Source organism: Thermobia domestica, chromosome 9 (assembly GCF_964235325.1).
Source record: "Thermobia domestica chromosome 9, izTheDome1.hap1.1, whole genome shotgun sequence".
In the NCBI taxonomy this organism is placed as follows: Eukaryota; Metazoa; Arthropoda; class Insecta; order Zygentoma; family Lepismatidae; genus Thermobia; species Thermobia domestica.
This window is the reverse complement of record NC_137462.1, coordinates 28,549,304-28,575,156: the sequence shown is the minus strand read 5'-3', so window position 1 is coordinate 28,575,156 and position 25,853 is coordinate 28,549,304. Positions and strand designations below refer to the sequence as shown.

General features: G+C 37.7%; 1 protein-coding gene across 1 annotated transcript; it reads right to left on the bottom strand.

Moving 5' to 3' along the window:
* Positions 1–299: 299 nt before the first annotated feature.
* LOC145693941 (uncharacterized) lies at positions 300–18,560 on the bottom strand. The gene is made up of 2 exons (XM_081770099.1): positions 18,405–18,560; positions 300–835 (listed from the first exon to the last, which is right to left on the bottom strand). The coding sequence occupies exons 1-2, from the start codon at positions 18,438–18,440 to the stop codon at positions 482–484; spliced, it is 390 nt and encodes a 129-aa protein (XP_081626225.1). The 5' UTR covers positions 18,441–18,560; the 3' UTR covers positions 300–481.
* Positions 18,561–25,853: the final 7,293 nt, after the last annotated feature.

Sequence of the window (25,853 nt, the reverse complement as noted above, 5' to 3'; positions counted from 1 at the left end):
AAGGAACAAGTGGCAAACTGACAGGTTCCGCAATATCGTTTCTGATGTCTGTCTCAACAGCACGGGGAACCAGTTAATGTTAGAGTGGTATTTCAGAAATTAGTACAAAAAAATACTGTAATGAATTCAGGAACGGAACAGCTGTTTCGTTTATCGCTAGAACTTCTACTGCCATCTGTTGGTAGTTGAATGAAGCTCTGACTTATTTCAGATTGACATCTACATCCGGTTTCTGTGTTTGTCTTTTGTTTTGGAAAAAGTGTCTTCTTATTTTTTGAAAACCTGAACGAATGCTAATATTCTTTGGAGTATGTTTTATTATTAAATTAGATTTTTAAATATTACAATAAATATTATAAATATTTTAAATTTAGAAAATATAAATACTGTTTACTTTAGCAACACGAGGTATAAAAGAAAATTATAAGAAATATTATAGTTAGTCTCTGATTGTAAGAGATATAACTGGATTATTGCCTATTCAAGGAACACCGTTAGATTTAGCAATACGATAGACGCAAGTGCAAACACATTCATTCGCACTTTCATCTTGCGTGCAACTCCAACTACAGCCAGGCTCTTCCACGCAACTTGCTCTGTATTCTTCGAGGATGGACGTGTCAGTTGTAACTGGATTGCTAGGTGTCACTGCTGTCGTTTGTGTTTGTAAAGAGGCAGTGCTGCCATCTCTTATCTCATCTGTAAGTCTTTCGCTTGATGTGGTGGGAGGTGTTGTGGAGGAAGGTTCAGTCACTCGATTGCGTCGTCTGCCAGCGCGCTCTTCCGGTCTTCGTTTGCGGTTGCCTCGTTTCGCAACTGCAACCTCCAGCAGGACCTGAGGACCAAATAAAATAACTTAAATACACAGTAGATAAGTATGTCATTATATGTCTAGTTCAATAAAACTACAAAACATGCTAACTTTAACATAGTTCGATAATTAGATTATACAGGGTGGCCCAAACTAGGTATACAGACCAGCATCGATCAAAAATGACATTTTAATTTATCTAAAAGCCTTGGAGATTTTATTATTATTTCGTATTTATACTTATGGCCTCCGTAGCGTAGTAGCTAACGCTCTCGTTTCGGGTTCGATTCCTTCTGGGGACACTCGGTCGCAAAAGGTAAAAGCGTTTTCAGGCTAGCCACCCCGAGTGGGGTTTTCCCAAGTTTTCTTCATTCACACCAGGCAAATGCCGGGATGGTACCGAACATATAGGTCCCAGACCGCTTCCTTTCTTCCCTTTCCTCGGATAGTGTGATCGCCGAGGGACGTCATCCCTCATACGCAACAGGCTAACTCTTTCAAGATGCCGAAAGCCCAGAAATCTAATTCCTAATCCTAATCCTAGTGACGGGCTAACATGGTCATAGATGCCGAAAGCCCAGAAATCTAATTCCTAATTACAGTCATATTTATACTTTTCAAAATATGAACTTGGTTTTTCAGTCGATATTTTGACATTTCTCGATATTTCTAAATATCGATTATATTATACAAAATCGTTAACAACTACAAGTAAAGGAGGAGAAAAGAAGTCGGAAAGGGCCTATACTACAGTTACATTTACGTGGAAGAACTGAAAAAAAAATGAACTGTTAAATCTTGAATCAGGATCGGGCATAGAAGTCGAATCTTGAACCCTAATAGGGAAGCAAGAGCAGCATTAACCGAGATTTCACGCCCATTTGGCAAATTAAGGAACAAAACAGAGTAACGTAAAATACTACTACTACTACTACTACTACTACTACTACTACTACTACTACTACTACTACTACTACTAATAATAATAATAATAATAATAATAATAATAATAATAATAATAATAATAATAATAATTCTACTACTACTACTACTACTACTACTACTACTACTACTAATAATAATAATAATAATAATAATAATAATAATAATAATAATAATAATAATAATAATAATAATAATAATAATAACTTTATTTTCAGTGCCGTGAACAGCTCATTGACAAAAATAAAGCACTATGTTAAGACTATTATACATCAATTAAAACAAACCAGAAAATTTGTGATATAGAATGAATATTAGCAGGTTAAGACCCTTGTCAGAAGTTAAATATATTCACATTGCAAGATTAAAGCTGATTATAAAATAAGATTAAAATAGATACAGTCAATATCATAAAATACTATTAACAGAACTATGGAAATTAAAGTTTCATTTAACTATCGTTTAAATAATGAGTCAACTTTGCTTAAAATTTCGTATCCTCTATGTAAAAGATCCTGGTTACTTATTCCACATAAAATATTGGTTCTTTGAATAAAATGTTTTAACTGAAGATATATATAATAAAAATAAAAGCAAGACCCTTGTTATACCGTTAAAACAGTTTAATCTTTGGAAAAAATATAATAAAATAAAATAATTGCTCTATTGTTTCTCCCAACACATGTTCATTTTAAACTGTTATAAGACATTGTCACTCTTCTCAATATTTCACGTTCTGAATTTAGTGCTACCAATGTCGACTGACTTCTTACACTATAACACGGCATTCTTATTCCTATATTTTCCAAGCAGTAATCGCTACTATATTTAGTATCCAATACCATTTGAATAAAGTATTTATCTATAAAATTTCTTCTTTCTACTAGAGATTAAAGTCCCCAAAAAGTTAACCAATATTCATAATGGTGTGAATAGTAGTCCTTTTTCATTTTATAACATAGTAGTCGTTTAAAACATTTCTGTACTGCTTCGAGTTTATTAATAAGTATATTAGACAAACTGTTCCAAACGACTGAACCAAATTCATGTTTGGATCTAACAAGTGTCTTGTATAAATACACATAAGAACTACCATTTAAAAAATAAGGCCATTGATTAAAGATCAAACGTATTGTTTTTCTCATTGATTGCACTAAATCATTTATGTGGTTACTAAATTTCAATTGTCTGTCAAGATCTTTAATTTGTTTATTCTTACTCCATGAATTTTATATTTGTTGACAAAGTATTGTGTTTTATTAGTAAATAGCATATATCTTGTTTTTCCAGAGTTAATTGTTAATAAATTATTTTCGTACTAATGATTTATTGCATCTAAGACTTTCTGCAGGAGATAATTATTATACTCATTATTAACTATTCTGAAAAGCTTTATGTCATCCGCGTATAATAGTATTTTTGAATACCTGACTTTTCCTGGTAGATCATTGATGAATAGAGAAAAAAGAAGCGGACCCAGGGGAGACCCTTGAGGTATTCCCTTCCCTATTTGACCTTGACTAGATGCTACCTTGTCAATTTTTAATTTAAAAGTTCTATTTGATAAGTAACTTTCAAACCATTTAATATAAAATAGTGATAGGCCAATGCTTGATAATTTATTCAGAAAAGTAATTTATGATCAATAGAGTCAAAGGCCTTTGACATATCAATATATATAACATCAACCTGTAAATCACTTTTTACTGCAAAGTACCTAAAATCTGTAAAATGAATAAGATTCGTTAAAATCGATCTACCTTTATAAAAAACCATGTTGCGTATCACTTAAATTATTATTTACATTAAAATATAAATGTTTGTGCACGATTAATTCAAAAATCTTAAAGAATGCACTTACTAAACTAATAGGCCTATAATTTTTAACATCATATCTATCGCCAGATTTGTATATTGGCACAACATATATTTGCTTCCATTTTGAAGGAAATACTTCAGTCTTTAACGATGCGTTACATATAATAGCTAAATTTGACGCTATTTCATTACTACAGGCTTTAATGATATAATATGGAAAGTTATCAGGCCCAGGTGTAGTACTTCCCTTAATTTTACTGATTGTTTCAATAATAATAATAATAATAATAATAATAATAATAATAATAATAATAATAATAATAATAATAATAATAATAATAATAATAATAACCCAAGGTTGGGAAGAGGAAAGGGATGACGCGTTGAAGTGAATTTAGAAACATAGTTAGAATATACCGCGAGCTAAGATTTTATCATCCTACCTTGATTAAAGAGCACATTTTAAAGGGAATAGAAGAATTCAAAATTAACCCCTAAAATAGAGTATATGATGTGTTCTTATCATTAAAGTTTGATTGAAATCAGTACATGAAGGGAGGAAGGGGCTTCAAATATTTTTCATAAACTTCTTTTCCTCGTGCGAAGAACGTGCATTTCAGTTAGTATAAAATAAATAGCTTCATCCCCTCCCCCCAAAAAAAAACATGTGCACGGAGCATTTTAATGTTGGGGGTGTCTTTATCGGAAGATTTTCTCAGAAACGACTCAGGCGATTTTATTAATCTTTTATAAATAATTCAGTAATTGTCGTACTATGACATGATTCTCTTTAAGAAAGGGGAACGAGTGTTGTGGCCCGTACCTATTATTATTATTATTATTATTATTATTATTATTATTATTATTATTATTATTATTATTATTATTATTATTATTATTAGTGTGTGTGGTCCCTGGTTCGATTCCCGACCAATAAGTTTGTTGTTGATGATGATGATTTTGATTTTCACGTCCCTTTCAGCAGCGAGGCTGTATGAGACGTGGACCTACTGATTAACGTGGAATCCGAACCACATGAGAATCCCACCGGGAATCAAATTCGGGTCTCCCACGCCAAAGGCACGTACGTTAACCGCTTAGCCACGAAGAAGCTCCCAAGTAAATTTGCGGTGTACAACATCGTGTCTGTGGGTTTTCTCGAGGTACTCGCGTTTCCTCTCACCTTCTCATTCCACCAATTCTTTCATCATTCATTCACTTCCCTTAATCATCGTCTCCGTTAGACTAAAGGGTATAATCGTGGGACGTTAAACTGAAAACTAAAGAAAGATGGAAAGAAAATAATTCAAGAATTCCATTTAAATCTTAATGTATACTGTTATTCACATGGACAACTAGAGCAATGGCAGAAAATAAATACAGTATATTCCATACAAAATAAACTCTGCTTTTAAAAAAACAGTAAATAGGATCACGTAAAATGCATAACGTTAAAGTCACCGTTATCCGTTAAGGTTTTAACGGATTAAACTTCATTAACGAATTTAGCCGAAATAATCACTCTAGCTATCTATTGCAACAACTCAAGAATTCTGTTCCGTTTAAGTTATTGTGTGGAGTAACGGGCAAACATAATTCTCTGTTACCAGTAAAATGTTACGACATTGATTCCATTAACAAACTCAACCGGTATAATCTATTAATTAAAATGTTATAAAAGTGTTTTTTTTATAGCTAGCCGGGGCTAGCCACCCGCTCGAGGGTTACGCCCTCCATGGGGAAAGGGAAGTAAAGTAAAGGGACAGGTGGTAAGGAATGGGAGATGGGCTAAGGGATATTCAATAATGTTATATAACTTTATTTCTAAATAAATAAATAATAGATATATATTAGGACATTACCATCTTTACGATCGTAATCATATGTAGAGGAGAGGAAATTGTACAATGAATTATATACATTAGTGAAAATACTGTAGATAGGTTGCATGACAATGAGGGGATGAGTGAGATAGTGATGAGATGAGGTGCAGTTAGACGACACAACACATAGGATAGTGTTAATGGACAGATGCTGATTATTCTTCTCGCTTGGGGGCTGTTCCAAGCATTAATGATGGACGGTGGGAAGCCCTGTTAGTGACAGAGGAGTTACTGTGCAGAAGATGAGGGTATGATATGCGATGGAGGGTGATCGAGAAGAAATGGTCGGGTGAGTAGAAGATCTGGATGATTTGGTGGTAAGGAATAATGATACAATGTGAAGAGAAGGGAGAGGGGGGAATGAGTGATGGGGTGAGCGATATCAAAATTGGTGTGAGCATTGATGGTATCTACGAGGAGTGGATGATGAGAAGAGAGGCGTTGCTGGAAGTATCGAAGGCGGAGTTTTTCTAAATGGAACCATATGTGGGGAAAAGTCATGCGATCATAGAGCTCTGCAGTAGGACTAGGGAGTTTGATTCTGTATGCAATTCTAAGAGCGTGACGTTCGAGAATTTTAAGTTTTCGGTAATATGAGAGGGGTGCCGAGACCCAAGCAGGATGTCCATAAGTAAGCACCGGCCGAAGAAAGACTTTATAAGTGTTTAACAGTAATTCTGCAGAAAGACCCCAAGTTGTGCCAGTAAGACGTTTTAAGAGATTGAGTCTATTGTATGCCTTCTTGGTGATGTCCTGGAGATGAGCTTTCCATGTGAGGTGCCTATCTAAGGTCAGTCCTAAGTATTTAACGGTGTTCGAGATTGTAAGACGGGTGTCGTGAACTGTGATCTGAAGTAAGTTTGGATTACGGTGAATTTTGGAGCGTTTCTTAGGAGGAAGAAAGACTATAGTTTGTGTTTTAGCGGCATTGATCTTTAGTCGCCATTTATCGCACCAGAGAACAAACGCGTCTATTGCTGGTTGTAAGGCTTTGTTGATTTGGTGTATAGTGCTGCCAGTTGCCAGGAATGCTGTATCATCAGCATATTGAAAGATGTGAACATGTTGAGGGAGGGGAGGCATGTCGGCTACATAAAGTAGATATAATAATGGTGATAGTGAGGAGCCTTGAGGTACACCTGAGTGCAGAAAGATGGGATAAGAGGACTGTTGGTTTATGTAAACATAAGCAAGGCGGCCGAACAAGAAATTATAAATAAAACGGATATATGCAAGGGGAAGGCGAAAGTTGAGCAGTTTTGAAAGCAGACCCTGATGCCACACTTTATCAAATGCCTTCTCTAAATCAAAGAGTACCAGACAAGACGGCTTAGCGGTGTTATACTGATTATGGATATAGTTGAGGAGACGCAGAAGCTGATCGTTGATGCTGAATTTTGGGCGAAAGCCTGCTTGATGGTGTGGTAAGAGATGGTAATGAGAAAGATGAGCATGAAGGCGTTTGACAAGAATTTTCTCGAGGATTTTTGTAAAGACTGGAGTGAGTTGTATCGGCCGGTAGGATGAAACGTTAGCAGGAGGTTTATTGGGTTTAAGAAACATGAGAATTTTGGATGTTTTCCAGTGAGCGGGTACATAGCCGGTGCGGAGGATAAAGGTGTAAATGAGGGCGAGAAGAGTCAGCAGAAGTGGTGGACTCTCTTTAACGTGTCGATAGGAAATGTTGTCAATTCCAGGAGCGGTATTGCGTTTATGATTGATGACATGAGTGATTTCTGTGATAGTGATGGGGGCAGTGAGTGCTTTATGAGTGGGTAGGTTGTGTGTCTCGTTGGGTTGAAGATGTGGTGAATTGAAGTTGAAATGATCTACAGGATGATGAAAATGCCGGGCGGATGGTAGAGGTGTGAAGATCTCCTGTAAGTAGGAAGCAAAAGCGTTAGCCTTTTCGCGGTCTGTGTGTAATGCTTGATCGAGACTTAGAATAGGATATGAGGTTTTAGTAAATTTACCAGCTAATGCGTTGAAACGTTTCCAATATTGCGAAGGGTGTGATGTGGTAGAAAGGGTATTGCAGGTTTTAATCCACTGTCGTAATTTGTATGCTCGGAGGTAATTACATACTGTGCGATGGAGAGCTCTATGATGCTGAAGAGCTTCACGGTTGCCAGTGCGAATGTAGTCCTTATAAAACTGACGGGAACGTTTAATCAGAGGAAGGTAGTGAGGAGGGAGTTTAGGACGATGAGGTGAATATGTGGTATGAGGAATGAACTGCTCGGATGCAAGTTGTATATGAGTGGTGATAGAGGTGAGTGTGGAGTATAATTCATCTTCAGTAGAAGGGGGAGTGATTGCTGAAAGGGCATTGGTTAAGTAGGTTCGGTAGTTGGACCAGTCCGCTTTATCGTAGCGAGGGATTAGGCGTGGAGGCGGCGAGTCTGAGATAGGAGGAGAGGAAACTTTTAGAGTGAGTTTAATGGGCACATGGTCACTACCGAGAGGATCGAGGATGTCGATGATGATGCGGTGGGAAAGTGATGAAGATGTGATTGCTATGTCAGGAGTAGTGTTAGATTCGGGACGAGTTGGTTTTGGAAGTGGATGGATGATGCCTGAAGTAGAAGTAGTAATGAAATTGTGAAAAGCTGTCTTATCTCTGTCTGAGCGGCTATGTATGTTAATATCAGCTAAGATCAGATAATGTCGGAAATGATTAGAAATATATTGAAAGAATGCTAAAGGAATTTGATGACCTGGTCGAACATAGATAGTTGCGACTGTGACACATAGGGATTTGTAATAAAGAGTTATGATTAGATGTTCAGGAATGTTGGCAAGGGATGGAGAATGGATACGGTACGGTATGTGAGAGGAAAATCCTATTGCTACCCCGCCATTGGCTCGTTTTGCAGGAAGGTTGTTATCGTGTCGAATTAGTTGGTAGCCAGGAAGTTTGCAACGGAGTTTCGGAGTGAGACGGGTTTCATTAAGAAGGGATGTGTTAACCTGTTCCTCATGTAGGAGTTGTTCAAAGATGAGTTTATGAGTTAAGAGTGAGCGGATGTTAAGAAATAGAAATACAAGTGCCATAGTTAAAGCCATGAGCAAGATGAAGTTAAACAGTTGTTGCAAGTGGAGATGCATGAAAGTGTACGTACGGGCCATTGTAGGTTGCGTGAAAATCGAGGTGAAAGATGTTGCGAGCTGCGTGCTGTACGTGTTGTAACATTAATGGGCGTGCAAAAGGATTAACGTTTTGAAGAGTGAGGGTGACAAAGGCTAATAATTGATGAATGGAAACAGAATGATCGGGCTCTGATGATGTCTCGATGGTTTGATTTTGAGCATCATGAGTTCGCAGCGGTACCACAAGTTCTGGCTTGTCTTCTTCTGGAGCAGGTCGAGATTTACACTTGTAGCTGTACGTCGGATGTGTGCGTTCATGACAGGTGTTGCAAGTTGGAGCTTGTTGCAAATTCGGACAGCTTTTTGTAGGATGAGGTCCAGTACAATATCCACATTTGAGGTGATTGGTGCAGCGGTGAGTAGGATGCACGTTGTATTCCTGACAGCGTTCACATCTGAGAGGAAGTGGTCGTAGTGAGTGGGATGGTTCAACTCTATGCTTCTTCTTGAAAATGAAGACACCATTATCCAGAAGGTCGTTGATAGTATCCTGGGAGTTGGTCAGAATTCGAACCATGTAGGTAGATCCCTGATTGTTGCGAATCCGGATGCATTTTTTAAAGGTGTAGCCTTCTTCTCGTAGTTCAGCCTCTATTTCGTCATCGGTGATGGACGGGTCGACTCCTCGTACCACTACGGACATGGTGGGTGGCTGACGTGGTGGCGGTGGTTGCTTGTAGCGGCTGTTGGTGAGAGAAGTTAAGGTTGCAGTTTTCCCGAAGATTTCAAAACTGTGCTTGTCTCTGATGGTTTTTGCGAAGTTAGCCAATTTTGATTTGATGATGAATCCGTTTCGTGTTTCCACTATCTGTGAAATCTCGGAGCGTGGACGATACTTGAGAATTTGCTGGAACAAGAGCTTCGAATTTCTGAACTTTGGATCATAGTTTTGCAGTAGGAAGCTGTAGATTGGCTGCAGAGGAGGAAAATCGTCGTCGATGATAAGCCGGTCGGAATCAGCGTCGGAACTTGATATGCTATGTGCGTCGGTATGTTTCTTCTTCGATGGTGGTGAACTAGTTGATGGTGCTTGGTTCTTCCCGTGGATTGGAGAACGAGAACGCTCGGGACTTGGGTCGGTGGAAGTCTTATCACGATTTCTCCGCTTCTCGATCATCTTCAGAGGTGGTGGAGGAGGTTGTCCAGTATCCATGAAGCGATGAAGATAACCGATCTGAAGCAAGACCCACGAGTATAGAATGAAGATGAAAAAATGAAAATGAGGTTCAAAAGATGCACTACTTGTGCACTTCAGCAAGCTTCCACTTGGGAGAATCCCTCAATCTCTTGCAGCCTCTCGCCCGCAACTGTGTTCGGATCACCGTGCGTCCACACGTATGCGATAAACACAGCCTGGACTTGGCAACAATGCCTCACTACAAGAGCTGTACTACGCCAGCTGGGAAAGTATGTATAAAAGTGCCTGAGCTCCAACCTTTAATTTTTGATTTCAAACCTTTGATTTACAGTTATTTGCGATTTCACGTTTAACAAAGACAAATATTTTAAAGTATGTGTATTTTAAATAAATTATTTAAATAGATCTTTTTCATAAAGTTTATTTTTTTAAAATTATTGTTCAAAGCCTTTGTATTTTAATAAGCCTTCTCCAAAATCAATACAAATGAATTATGCTGCCATCTTTGAAGTTCTTTTAAACTATATGTTTGTGGACATTTATATGTTTGTGGCCAATCCTTTCGATGATGAGATCTCGAAAACTACAGGCTCTAGAAAGATAACGTTTTCACTGATCGATTGCAAATTTTGCGTAGATTGTCCAGTTCTAATTGAATATTTAAAAAAACATGGCCATTATTTCTTTATTACATTTTTAAGGGTACACTGGAAGGGTTGAAATTAAAAAAAAACTAAAGCATTATATCCTATGTATTATACATTCCAACATCACATTGGTGTATATGGGGTTGCATATGTCTCAGGCGTTTGTCTCATTGCCAAATAATAATGAAAAAGGAAGGATAAACATTTCTCCAGTATAACAAGGAAAAGACAGACTTTGGTAAATGAACTTTGGGGCTATTTCTTGCGAGGTGGTAGTACACATATAAAGAATTAGTATTACAAACTGGGAGAGCGCAATGGCCAAAAATAACGGAGAAAAACCGTCTTAAAGTTTTCTACTCGCCACGTATATCGTATGATGGGCACATTTATCAAGTGACGGCGTGCCAGAGTGAGGAGAGTCTACGACTCATGGGCAAAGGCTCCCGGGTTCGATTCCCGTTCGAGTCAAAATTTTTGTTTTTTGCTTCAACCAATAAAGTAGCCATTTGTAACAATAAGTAAAATATTATTTTACCATATGTTTATAATGAATAAAACAATAGAAATTTTTAAATTACTTGTAAAATCTTTCAATGTTCCATGTTAACTAGGAACAAAATTTAATCTATTCCGTAAGTATTATTGTTACCGCAGTCGTTGTGTAAAAACTGTTCTTGACCCTTCATGTCTACATCTGTTAACAGTGTGCGAATTACAAAGGGAATGAGGGGAAAATCTCCTTTGGTTATAGCAACACCCAGTATTAGCAAAGGGGATTTCCCCCTCATCTCCTTTGTAATTACCACACTGTCAACAGATGTAGCCACGAACCTCAAGACATTCATTACACAACCACTGTCGTAACCATAATATAACCCGTGATATCACTATATTTACGGAATAGATTGAATATTGTTGCTAGTTAACATGGAACATTGAAAGATTGTACAAATAATTTGAAAATTTCTGTTGTTTTATTCATTACAAACATGTGGTGAATTAATATTTTATTTATAGTTACAAATAGCTACTTTATTGGTTGAAGCAAAAAGCAAAACAAAGGTTTGACTCGAACAGGAATCGAACCCGGGACCCTTTGCACACGATTCGCAGATTTTCTTCGCTCTGCCATGCCGTCACTTGATAAATTTGTGCGTCCTACGATATATGCGGCGAGTAGGACGGCTTTTCTCCGTTGTTTTTGGCCATTGCACTTTCCTAGTTTGTAACATTAACCCTTTAAATGTGCACTACCACCTCATAAAAATGGCCCTGAAGTTCATTTACCAAAGTCTGCCTTCTCCTTGTAAGATGAATCTATATTTTTGGAGTGTTTTGTCCAATGAACACCATATATAACTGACATTTTGTTTATTACATACTGCATGGAAGAAAAAAGAAAATATTGATTATATATGAATTAGGAACTCCAACCGAAAGTAAGCTCAAATCTTGCAAACGGTGGGAGATATTGAGAAAAAATACCCCTTGCCGATTTTTTTTTAAATCAAGACTTCTTTCACTTGTGTCTGTAAAGGGACATGTGCAGATGTGAGGAATGAGAAGGAGATTTATGCTCATATGCGAATGATACGCTGCGTAGAGAGCACAGGTTTAGCTAGTCTATATATTAAAATGCGATCTCGGAAACCACAAATGCTAGAAACATGCCGTTTTCACTGATCGATTCCAAATTTTGTGTAGATTGTCCAATTCTCATTCAAATTTTCAAAAATCGTGTCGTTATTAAGGGCCGTTTTGAGCCCCTAAGATTAACATTGTTGCAGGTCGAAACTACGGTTATGCAACCAGTAGAGAAGTTAGGTATGACGGGTTGACGGACATCGCAGGTGCTTTGCTTAAATCTGAATAGCAAAACCTATTCCATGTTGGGCAACTTCTATGGCATCGTTTCCCAACCTGTGTGCCGCGGCAAACTGGTGTGCCGCGAATGGACAGCTGGTGTGCCACGTGGAAATCGAAACAAAGTTATTAATTCTATAGCAACCAAATTGCAAGACAGGAAAAAAATGTATATACTTTTGTATTTCACATTCCTATGAATTTCTACCATGGAAAAAATTACTGTAATTGTAATATATTATTATACGTCTATTACCATGTAGCAGACAGTATTTCGGCTCGTACACATTTCCACGGTTAGCTGCTATGTTACGTTTCAATTGAGAGTCATAGACACCGAGAAATGGAAGCACTTGTACGGTACGCGCAAAGTGAACGTTCGTAGAACACTCATTCGCACGTGAATGACAGAACAACGCTTTGTTCAACAGCTGTGTTTTGACTTCGACGCATCGCAAGCTGTGTGATTGCAATTATATGCACCAGTTTTGGTTAAAACAGCAAAGTTAAAAGTACAAGACATTTGTTTGTTCGTTCGTTATTTAGTGATCTTCGTTCTTAGTGAAAGGTTGGATACAGTTTTCGAAAAAGAAAGCGTATTTTTTAAAAGTCTGGGTCCTATATTTTATTGCAATTGTTTTCTATTTTCAAATTAGAATAAAAATAAGCATAATGAATTAGCATAGGGGAAAGCCAGTGATCGAGATTTCATCTCTGTGAGAAGGAGATCAGTACTCACAGAAAAAAAAATACTATGGTATTTTATATTCGCAAATAATAATAATATATATGAGTGTGCCGCGAGAATTCAAGTTACACCCGTAGTGTGCCGCAAGTTGAAAAAGGTTGGGAAACGCTGTTCTATGGTCTCAAGAGACGCAATGAGGCGTATTCGGACGGATATGGATTTATTAGAAAAAAGTATTTTCACTTGACATCGTGTTACTTCTACAAATTTGCTATAAACTCACTCCAACATTTATACATAGCAATTCACTTCCTTTGCGAGTCTTCTATCCTTTACTTGTGTGAGTAACGAGACATGCACAGTGGGAAGGAGATTCATGGTCATAACAGAACGATGCGCTGCGTAGACAGCACAGATTCAGCTAGTCTATTGTAAAAACAGAATTCAAAAATTAGCTTTCGTTCAAGAGTTCACATGCTGAGTACCTGTAGCAGGTGCACGGATGAACTACAGTGTTAAATGTCACATTTTTGTGATTCTACGAGAATGTAGTGCAGGGGTAAAAGTTATATAAGAATGTGTCGCATCTTGCAGGGTAAAAGTAATACACGAATGTGTTCCATAGTGCACGGCTAAAAGTAATATACGAATGTGTCTCATAGTGTACGGTTAAAAGTAATATAGGAATGCGTCCCACAGTGCACGGGTTAAAGTAATATATGAATGTCCCGCACTGTACGGCTAAAAGTAATACACGAACGTGTGCTATAGTGCACGGGTAAAAGTAATACGCGACTGTGTCCCATCGTGCACGGTTAAAGTAATGTACGAATGTGTCCCAATGAGACTCCAACAGTTTTAATTTATGCACAAAGTACGTCGTATATTAGGAATAATAAATCAAATGTGAAGTCAGGAGACCTTATGTTTGTTTATTTATTGCAATTTAGCGTCCTTTTCAGCAGCGATACTATATGAAACATGGACCTACGAGTTAAGATAAAACCCGAATCACCATACTGTGTTTATATTTCAAGGCTTGCTCAACGAGAATCGAGCCCGCGACCATTTTAGGCACATTCTTCCAGAGCAGCAGTAATGAATAGGTTACTTCATGCTCTATATAGCTGCTTCAAAGAAATGGAAATTGGGAGCTAAATTCAGAATTAGCCGTACACGTTGACTTTATAGGGACTAATAGATCCGATTAATTGATGGATCAGGCATTTACTTCCGATAGTACATTTTCAGTATTATTTGTTGTTGGTGAGAGCGAAAAAAATGTACAATTTATATGCAATTTACAATGGTTATATTTTGCTCCGACTCATAGACATAATTAGGGATGCACACGAGACGAGTCGAGACAGGATTTTCCTGACAAAATTCGAGTCGAGACACAGCTCTTCCAATAGAGAAGAATATATTTTTCGAGTCGAGACATCACTTATACAGCACATTTCCGAGACGAGACAGCATCAAATCTTGTCTCGAGTGCATCCCTAGACATAATAATGAAAGAAAGAATTGTCATTAGTTGTAAGGGAAACGGTGGGCTAGTTGTAGGGCGCTTACCCTCTGGTTCGTGGGGTTCTTGGTTTGATCCCGGCCAAAGTAAGTTTGTGGTGGTCAACATTGTGTTCATGGATTTTCTCGGGGTACTCCTGTTTCTTCCCACATTTACATTCCACCAATGTTTCCATTATTATTCACTTGGCTTAATCATTTGTTTCCCTTAGCCCAACGGGCATAATCGTGGAACTCGGGCATAATCGTGGTTTCATTGCATCACCATTGCTCACGAGATGAGAAATATTTTTTTTCCTGTATCGTCTCAATTCTCGAATATTTTTCCTATCTTGTCTTGTTTTGTAAATTTAAGGACAAATTTATGCACTGATATATTTTTTTTTCTTAATGCAATCTAGAAGTCACCTACAATGGCATACGCTAAACTTATCTAAGCAGTCATATTGTTTTGGAACCCAAAATGTAACTTCTCGATCCTTGCCTTTTGTTAGCTAAGTGACGAAATGACTTAGCATTAAAATTATATTTAAAGTTAGTTAATGCTACGTTTCATGAGGTGATTCCTAGGAACTGTTTCAAAGTAACTGACGACACACCATCGCCATTTCAGATTTTGCTTAGAGGGGAAAATAAAATGAAATTTTTGAGTTTTACGTCCCACGGCTATGCCGGTTAGGCTAAAGGAGACGGTGATGATGAGAAATGAATGAAGTGGTGGAATGAAGAAAGTAGGAGAAAACGGGAGAACCCCGAGAAAACCCACGCACACGGTGTTTGTCCACCACAAAGTTTACTTGGCGGGGGCTGGGATCGAACCCGGGATCCCAAGCACCAAAGGTGAACGCTTTACCACTGAGCCACCGCGGCCCCACTGCTTAGAGGGGAGGTGGAAACTCTAGATTTAGTAGATTTTTAAGGTTTTTTTGTTGTTATATTATTATCTTATGGATTAAAATTTAAACTCAGAGGGGTCAATTGCCCCCCTGGAGTCCCAAATGATGCCCCTATAATGACATTATGTAATAAGCAATTTGACCTTGCCGGTTAACGTAAGGGCAACCATAATACCTGATAATATGTGTTTCTGACGTTTATTTACATTGTTAAAGGTCGATTGATAGGCGATAGGAATTACGAACTAAACAATTAGATTCATGGTAGAGGTTTAATTCATATCTCTAAATGTTTATATGGTTAGCGTGTGGGCCTTTGACACAAGAGACCTGTGCTTAAATTCCACTAGGAGTTTTTTTTTCAAGTTTTGATTTGATTTGAGTTTAGCATCCCGCTCAGCAGCGAGGCTATATGAGACGTGAATCTATGGACCTACATCTTAATGTGGGATCCGAACCACAAGAGCTCCTGCCGGGAATCAAACCCGGGTCCCTCATGCCAAAAGCGTGTACACTAACCGCTTAGTCACGAGGGAGTTCTCCAGTAGGATATGACGTGGATTCCACGTTAAATTGTATGTTCACGTTTCATATAATATAGCCTCGCATTGAAAGGGATATTTTGAACTCCAAATTAGTAAGAGCAATAACTCAAAGTTATGCTAAATAATTCTATATTCCGATGCAATCTAGTTCTTCTGTTGAACATGTTATCTCCCTCGAAATGGCTCCCGTAAAATAAACTTACAACAAATTTACGGTTTTCTTGTAAAGGGAAATCTCGTGATAACGAACATATATGGGGCATTATTATTTAGCCGTAAATGAAAGGCGTCCGTTAAAGAGATGTTACACAAATTTTGATTACTCGCAGCTCCTGTAGTAATTACATGCAGTACCCAGCAAAAATACTAATTATATGTGTAATTATAGGGTAATATCGTAATTCTATACTCAGTGTCCGAATTATTGGGTGAATGAGTGGGAAGGTCCCCTTCTGTTAAGAAACAAAAGTACATCTTGCAGACGTGTTTATAAAGAGTGTTTCAAAACAACACCGACAATGTTTGGGAGGTGATTCCTGACACCAAGATAAGACAAAAGGTATAGACCAACCTGGGTGCACAAATGCTTCCTTTTGGAGTTAAAGGCTGCCGAAAACATGATAAAAATTAAGTTTAAAGGTCCATAGCTCCAAAACTATGAGACCTACCGTAGTCGGGTCAAGACTTTATTTAGGAACTAGTGTGTGCGCTATCCAAATATCCTAGTGCGGGATGTTTTTAGAATCCTAGGTATTTCCGTAACAATTTTTAAAGAGGCAGTTGGTAAGTACTTCAAATTATATGCCTGTAGCCAAACTGCCTCTTTAAAAATTGTTGTGGAAGTACCGCAGGATTCTGAAACATGGATAGTTGGATAGGGCACATACTAGTTTCTAAATAATGTCTTGACCCGACTACGGGAGGTCCCATAGTTTTGGAGCTATGGACCTTTGAAGTTCATTTTTTCATGTTTTCGGCAGCCTATAACTCCGAAAGGAAGCATTTGTGCACCCAGGTTAGTCTATACCTTTTGTCTTATCTTGGTGTCAGGAATCACCTCCCAAACATTGTCGGAGTTGTTTTGAAACACCCTATATAGGCATGTACTGCAAAATTCTTGTGTAATTATTTTCTTCTCAAGTAAAAGTCATACTACTATAAAAGTTCTTTACTTTGCTTACTAACTGTATTAAAAGTAAAAGTAAAGGTCTTAGTACTATAAAATTTCCTTACTTCGATCATTAGCTGTATTAGAAATAAAGAGTCATGCCACTATAAAAGTACCTTACTTTGCTTACTAACTGTATAAGAAATACATGTAAAAATCATACGACTATAAAAATCTCTTACTTTACTTACTAACTGTATTAGAAGTAAAAGTAAAAGTTATACCCTATAAAAGTCACTTACTTCACTTACTAATTATAAAAATAACTCAATGAGAACACACATTATTATGACATACTAAAAGGCAGACAAAACTAACCAATCGTCACTATTTCTGGGGGCGGGAGTCTGCAATAGTTGTTTGCTGTGTAATCCTGCGGACATTATTTGTGCTCGAAGTTTGCTTAATAATTGCTGAATTAGTTGAAGATTTACTATCAAAATGCGGAAAGTATTTTCTGTGCTAAATACATAAGAACTGTGGATAGTTCCTGTCCTTTACAAGGACGTTACTAAAACATTGGTGGGAAAAGAAGACTGTCCATGTCTGCATCTGAGAGGTGTCCGTTAAGCGAGGTATACACTGTATCGACATATTTGAAGTGTTAGTATGAATGATACTTACATGTATCATTATTGCTAAATAGGAAGAAATCTCCTATTTCCTGCTTTCAGCACTTCATCAAATTCGTTAAATATAACCATTCCTTCCCGCTGATCTAGTAACGCAGATGATATAGTCTGAGGTGTTACGTTTAGGGTCGTGAGACGAAAACCCATTTGGGTTTGAGTCCTTCTGAAGAGCATTGGTATCCGTGTCGAATTTGGTAGTTATGAAAAGTATCAAATAGAGCCAGAACAAATTCTTTCTTCTATTAAAATAAAATGTTTAGGCGCACGGTAGGTTTTGGTGTGTAGGGTCCCGAACTCATTAAGATGGTTTGAATTCTGCCGAAACTGTAGGTCCACGTCTCATATAGTTTCAGTGCAGAAAAGGGGGTTTAACTTTAACAAACAAAAAAATCGAACTTGAATTTAACGTCCCACGCTTATTACCTTTAGGCTAAGGGAGATATGATGAATGAAAGTGAATGATTATGAAAGAAATAGTGGGATGTGAATGTGGAAGGAAATCGAAAACCCCGAGAAAATACACAGAAATAATGTTGTCGGCCGCAAACTCACATCGAACCAGAGAGACCCTTGCACCGAAGGTAAACGCGCTACCACTGAGACATCATGTTATTTTCCATTGTCTTTGTTCTCATTACTACACTCTTATTGCAATAATATGTATAAAATAGAGAATTTTTCTTATCAACTCACCAGAAGAATGAAGACAATTGCGAGTTTCTTGTACATTGCGGGGAGAGCACACAGCCGTGGGGAACACCTTGTCAGAAGTGTTCGGAAGCTGTTGACGGAATGACTATATTCGTCTGTCGACCCCGATTATACGAAGCAGCAAAATGAGAAGTGCATATGTTTACGTTGGTGGTCGAATAAAGCGCCGCCTTTGGTAAACGTAAAAGACAAAAAAAGACATTCGAAGACTCAAGAGACATGTGTTGTCAGACCCTCGCTTTTTTTTTTAATTATAAATATATACGTAGAGGTCACCTACACGCTCTATAAGCAGTGTTTGCAACCCAAACACCATCCCGAACTGATTTTCATCAACCTCATTTTATTATCTTCTGGTGACCTGTTAAAGAATTTGGGCACAAGGGCACATGCACAAGATACGCATGTGTCATATGTGTCCTTGTTGTTAAAAAAGCCAAAAGTCACATGTGTCATTATATCTTTTAAGCCAGAAAAGTAAAATTTTGTTGCGATACCTTATTGTTGTATCGGACCACAGGTGTCACGGTGGCTCAATGGAAGTTTGCTCACCGCGGTACTCAGGGTCCCTGGTTCGATACTAGGACATGCAAGTTTTTTGTGCATAACATCGTGTCTGTGGGTTTTCTTGAGGTTCTTCCGTTTCCTCCCACGTTCTACCACGGTCAGAAGGACATAATCGTGAGACTAAAATTAAAAATCTCTCTCTTTTTGAAGTGTGGGGTTGGACTAGTAGAGAAATTCAAAATAGACGGGATACTTAGCCATCTATATGTTGAATCGTGTTCATGTAGCCATTTTCTACTATCATTCCTAAATTGGTCAAATAAGCAGTCACGTAAAGAAGATGGCCAATTATATATCCTAACTATGTATAAAATTATATGAACTCTCCGACATAAAATAACGGGTACGTCTAGTTGACGTGGAAAGTTGAAATTTTCGGGACTAACCCACAGGAAAATTGCCAAAAGTGATTTTTTTTTTTTAATTTTAGGAGTTCTAAAAGGGAGATGAAGAAATTTCCCATGTTATTTATTTTTTATTTATTTATTTATTTATTTATTTTTTGCCTTTTAATCTCATATTTTAGGTATTTAGAATTGGAATAAGAACTTGATATTCGGTATGCTTGTACATTTTCATTAGAGTCACCTAAGTAAATCATTAAAAATAAAAATTTCTAAATTTAGTGTGGTTTTATGAGCAACTGAAAAATTTTTCCCATGTTATTTATATGAGACATCTTCTACCTCCCAAAATGTTTAATCACTTCCTGTAGGACTACAATGATGAAATTTGGCATAATTATGTCCTTTCGGGAATAACCCACAGAAAAATTGACAAAACTGAATATGTTTAGTTTTTAGGGGGTCTAAAGAGGAAATGAAAAATCTCAATGTTATTTAAATGGGCGTTTTCTTGGGATACAAAATCTTATCTTTTAGGTAGTCGAAATACGAAAAGGAACTTAAAATTCGGTAAAATTGTCGGTTTAAGAGATACAAGGCGTAGGTCGAGAAAATGTCTACACTATCTATCAAAAAAGTCACCGGTCACCCCACAACTTTCGGAATGAAGCAAATCATGATACATAATATCGGGTAGGGCCTCCTTTGGCCTGGATCACAGCATGTATCCTTCGAGGAAGGCTTTCCACCAGTTGCTAATAAGTATCAGGTTGGATGGCAGCCCACTCCTCCCGCAAGGCACGTGCGACAGGTGAATTTGGACGAGTTAGTCTGGACCTTAAACGTCGCTCCAATTCATCTGACAGATGTTCCACGGGGTTCAAATCAGGAGATTGAGCAGGCCACTAGAGTCGTTGCAAATTGTTCTCGTCATACCACGACATTGGCAGCTTTATGGTAAGGGGCATTATCATTCTGATACTAACATGGGTCCATTACAAAGAATGTCCACAATATTTGAAGCACTGAATTGTCCAAAATGTCCTGATAATTTGCACTCGTCATGTTACCAGGCACAACAACAAGCGGGTCTAGGCCGAACCAACAAAATGCCCCCTTACCATTACACCACCGCCACCAAATTTCACTGTTGGCACAATGCAGTGTGGTAAGAAGTGTTCCCCGTGTTGTCGCCACACCCACACCCGACCATGTAATATGAAACATGTGTAGCGTAATTCATCACTCCATAACACATGTTTCTATTGGTCTAGGGTTCAATTTCGATAAGCCTTACACCATGCCAACCTCTTGGCTTTCTTCGTTGGAATGATGTGTTGCTTGTGGGCAGCTGTTTTACCATGGAGTCCAAGTGCTTGCAGTTCTGTTCTGATAGTGCTCAGTGAAACTGATGTGCCCGATGCAGTGTGGAACTCGTGCTGGATGGCAGATGCAGTTTGACGGCGATTGCTGGATACCACTGGTTTCAGCACTCTCCGGTCCCTATCCGTCAATTTCCGGTCCGTTTAGGAACACTGGTGACACCGTGACGTTTCCATTTCAGGGTTACATCACCCACCGTTGATTTTGGGTGGCGTAATTGGGCACTAATGGCACGATTCGACAAACTCCCAATATAACAGCCAATGATAATTCCTCTATCGAACTCACTAAGTTCTTTTCTGTGCACCATCCTCAGTCAAACTGACTCCTCGCCTGACGCACGATCGCTAATAATGTCTTCTGCACCGAAACAAATGACTGGCGTCGTGCAGGTAGCTGTGGATTAATTACGGCGGAGTCCTAGCAAACTGAACGGTAACTTTATGGTAGATATTTAAATAGTATATGTGGTAGCTATGTGGTGTTGTTATAAACATAAATTGACCTCCACAATTTGTGTAACCATATAGTCCTAGCACGAACGTCGTTAACGGGGAGGTCGGGGGCTGACGAGCCTTGAGCTTTTTGCCAAATGTATGTAAATAAATAAGACAAAAATGCCATATGTTTAGTAAAACTTTAATAATAGATTGCATGATATGCTAAACACTGTGTGTATTATTTGCCTTAACTGAATTATTATATATTTTTGTCGTAACTAGGTACGTTCAATTAAAATACAGGGTGGCCCAAAAGTAGGTATACAGCAGTAGCGGCTCGTAGTTTGTACAAGCACCGGTTGCAATGTTGCAATATCAAAGGTATGCAGGTACGCGCAAGTGTTCCCCTCCCCCCAAAAATATTCAGGAAATATGAAGAGGAAAGTCTTTTAAGCTCTATTTGTATATTATTGATTAAATTGTTTCTCTAATATTGATTTAATATATAAGCTATTTCCTTTTTTTCAAACAACCACTATCAATGTACGTTTATACACTATTTATACAAAACCTCTACACTCATGTTATTGAACACGAGATAAATCTAATATATAGTATGTGCTGTAAGCCATGAATGATTGCCTTAATCCGAAAAGAAGAAAAAAAAAAGCAAGAAAATTGCATGCACGCAGTTAAACAAAATTATTTAATTATATATACTATGCATTATTTTAGAATGGAAGGTCTTTCTTCGATCTTTTGGGCTTCAAATTTTTCTATGGCTTTATTGAAATCTGAAATGCTGCTCGCCAAGTTTCTCTGAATAAAAATCATCGCTACCGCAAATATTTTCCACTTTATTTTCTTTAGAGGCCAGAAACACCTCTCTCCTCCGACAATATGCATTTTGTTAGCATTTTTTTGTATAAATATATGGTACAAAAAGTCCATTTTCAGAAACCACGTATTTTTGTCTGTAAAGAAGCATGAAATCTAAGATGTTTTCCTTCGAAAATGAAAAAAATAAAAGTTTAACATTCCAGCAAATTAGGCTAAAGAAGACAAATGAGTATTGGAAGTGAATGATTTGATATTAATTTATGCTCTCCGCCGGAAATCGAACACGGAATCATGTGCACGAAAGACACAGAGCTAGGAATTAGACCAGTAGTAAGACATTTTCTTCTTCGAGACTCGATCGACCCCCTTCCCCCCCAGAATATTTTTTTTTAAATAAATCTTATCCCAAGAATTTTCACTTTTGTATTATAAATGTTAAATAAAATCTATTGACTTCGAACGATCGCCCCCAAACTTTCAGCTTGGATCCGTCCCTGCTACCACCAGACTTATATTTGTTCTTTGCGAGTTTATGTTTTGTGAATAACTTCTTTCTTCCAAGCGTCTCCTCACCCTATCAATTGAGTCAAGCGCTGCTAGGCGGAGGAATTCGTAACTATTACAGAAGCTGACCAATTGCGGAAGAAAGGCAACCGCATGAGAGCCATACGGGAAGATAGGAGCGATGCAATAATAAATCCACTTCCCCATGTTAAGAGATAGGAGCTCGCTGCCATATGCTCAATGTTACTGCTTCCAGTGGCAATGTTCGCTGCCACCGGAAATGTAAATCTCTCTCTTTCTTTCCGTTTTATGACTTTTTTCAGAAATGCATCAATACTGTTTTGCGCTCAAGAGCAGAGGTTTATTTTTTTACTGATACACTGCTTTAATACTTAAAAATAGTTTTAGTATTAAAAAAAATATCCGGTTGCACAACCATGCAACATATAGTACCAGCCGACGCTGGTATACAGTACCATACTGATCAGCTCAATGTATTTTATATCATTTCTTATTGTTATCCTTAGATTCTTTATTATTTGTTCTTATGTGTTTCTACTTAGATTTTAAGCGTGGAACAACCGAAGCAAATAAACCCATAAACTAGAATGTTATACTTGATCAATGTAGGGGTATATACCTACTTTTGGGCCGCCCTGTACGTAGTTTGCCTCTTCTCTACGCTAAGCAAAGGTAAAAGGAAAGAATGTGAGAATCTGTATATAATATAAGTTTGTCCTAGACGGCGTGGAAAAGCTTCTGATACTATAACTAGTTTTTGTTCATTTAACTTACATTTGTGTTCTTAGGTAGTTATAACGACACAATTATCGACTAATATTGATCTTACACTTGTTTCGTATCGAAAGATCCTGCTAGTACTAGTTCTCTCGTCTTAAAACTGAAACATTGTTTTAGTGTAACATGATTCATAGCATAAAAGTGTAATTCGATAAAATGATTGTACGAGGGTGTTTTTTTGTTAGGTTCGGCCTGGAAATGTTTCTTCCACGTTCCTCGATCTTCAGCTTCCTCTTTTAACTCCCAATATTTTCTTCTATTTTTCAAATCTCGATCAGTTATATTCTTCTTCTTCCTATTCCTCGCTTACCTTCCATATTTTTCTCAATGATGGTATGAAGAAGATAATTTCTTCGCAAGATGTGTTCAATGCAATTGACCTTCCTACAAAGGATGGTGGCTAGAAGTGCCATCTTCTCTCCTATCCGTTTCAAAACATCTTCATTTGTTACTCTTTCTTTGTCCATTTTATCTTCTCCATCCTCCTCCAACGCCACATTTTCAAGCTCTCTAAATATTTCTTCTCTAACTTCCGCAATATCCAAGTCTCTGAACCATACAATCTAATGCTCCACATATAGCACTTGACCAAGTTCTTCCTAAGTCCAATATTGAGTCTGCTACTTAAGAGTGATCTTTTCTTGTTGAATGCTTCTTTGGCTATGGCAATTCTTGACCTGATATCTGCTGCAGCAAGCATCTCTTCAGTGTTTCTTTCAGAAACAATGTTCCAGGGCACACTTTGTATCCCGGGGGCACTGCTGATACTATTCTATTTATTATTATATTATGGACGTATTATTTTAGTCTGATCCGGAGGGGCACCTCCAGAGCTCCAGGGGTGGAGTGCCGCCAAAAACAGGTCTGGAAGAAACACTGCATCTCTCGTTAAGATAATTAATCAACGTTTAAAGATCTGTAAATCATTACAAAATATACCCCAATACTAATCATGGTTTAAATGTTGTTACCATTCGTGATGCAGAATTGAATCTGAATACTTCTAGATGAAATTAAGAAAAAAATCAGAGCATAAATTTTATACATAAATTTATGAAACGAGATGAAAAGACCCTTTCAAGAATCGAGACGAGACGAGAAATAATTCTTCGAAAATAGATACGAAAACTCTAAAGTTTACGAGACGAGACAAGACTTTAGCAGAGCTTGCGAGACGAGACTCCTACAAAGTTTACAAGACGAGACGAGTCTTCTAGAAAATATACGAGAACGATACGAGACTTCTACAAAGTTTACAAGACGAGACGAGTCTTCTAGAAAATATACGAGAACGAGACGAGACTTCTACAAAGTTTACGAGACAAAATGAGATTTCTACAAAGTTTACAAGACGAGACGAGTCTTCTAGAAAATATACGAGAACGAGACGAGACTTCTACAAAGTTTACGAGACAAAATGAGATTTCTACAAAGTTTACAAGACGAAACGAGTCTTCTAGAAAATATACAAGAACGAGACGAGACTTCTACAAAGTTTACGAGACAAAATGAGATTTCTACAAAGTTTACAAGACGAGACGAGTCTTCTAGAAAATATACGAGAACGAAACGAGACTTCTACAAAGTTTACGACACAAAATGAGATTTCTACAAAGTTTACAAGACGAGAAGAGTCTTCTAGAAAACATACGAGAACGAGACCAGACTTCTACAAAGTTTACGAGACAAGATGAGATTTCTACAGTTTACAAGACGAGACGAGTCTTCTAGAAAATATACGAGAACGAGACGAGACTTCTACAAAGTTTACGAGACAAGATAAGATTTCTACAAAGTTTACAAGACGAGACGAGTCTTCTAGAAAATATACAAGAACGAGACGAGACTTCTACAAAGTTTACGAGACAAAATGAGATTTCTACAAAGTTTACAAGACGAGACGAGTCTTCTAGAAAATTTACGAGAACGAGACGAAACTTCTACAAAGTTTACGAGATGAGGCGGGACTTCAACCATGTTTACGAGACGAGACGAGACTTCTACGAAGGTTACGAGAGGAGACTAGAATTCTACAAAGTTTACGAGACAAGATAAGATTTCTACAAAGTTTACAAGACGAGACGAGTCTTCTAGAAAATATACAAGAACGAGACGAGACTTCTACAAAGTTTACGAGACAAAATGAGATTTCTACAAAGTTTACAAGACGAGACGAGTCTTCTAGAAAACATACGAGAACGAGACCAGACTTCTACAAAGTTTACGAGACAAAATGAGATTTCTACAAAGTTTACAAGACGAGACGAGTCTTCTAGAAAACATACGAGAACGAGACCAGACTTCTACAAAGTTTACGTGACAAGATGAGATTTCTACAAAGTTTACAAGACGAGACGAGTCTTCTAGAAAATATACGAGAACGAGACGAGACTTCTACAAAGTTTACGAGACAAAATGAGATTTCTACAAAGTTTACAAGACGAGACGAGTCTTCTAGAAAATATACGATAACGAGACAAGACTTCTACAAAGTTTACGAGACAAGATAAGATTTCTACAAAGTTTACAAGACGAGACGAGTCTTCTAGAAA

Bases quoted from the DNA above. Each gene is read 5' to 3' on its own strand.
- LOC145693941 (XM_081770099.1), bottom strand. From the start codon at position 18,440: ATGTACAAGAAACTCGCAATTGTCTTCATTCTTCTG. The intron at 836-18,404 runs GTGAGTTGATAA...TTTGGTCCTCAG, and splicing joins CAATTGTCTTCATTCTTCTG to GTCCTGCTGGAGGTTGCAGT.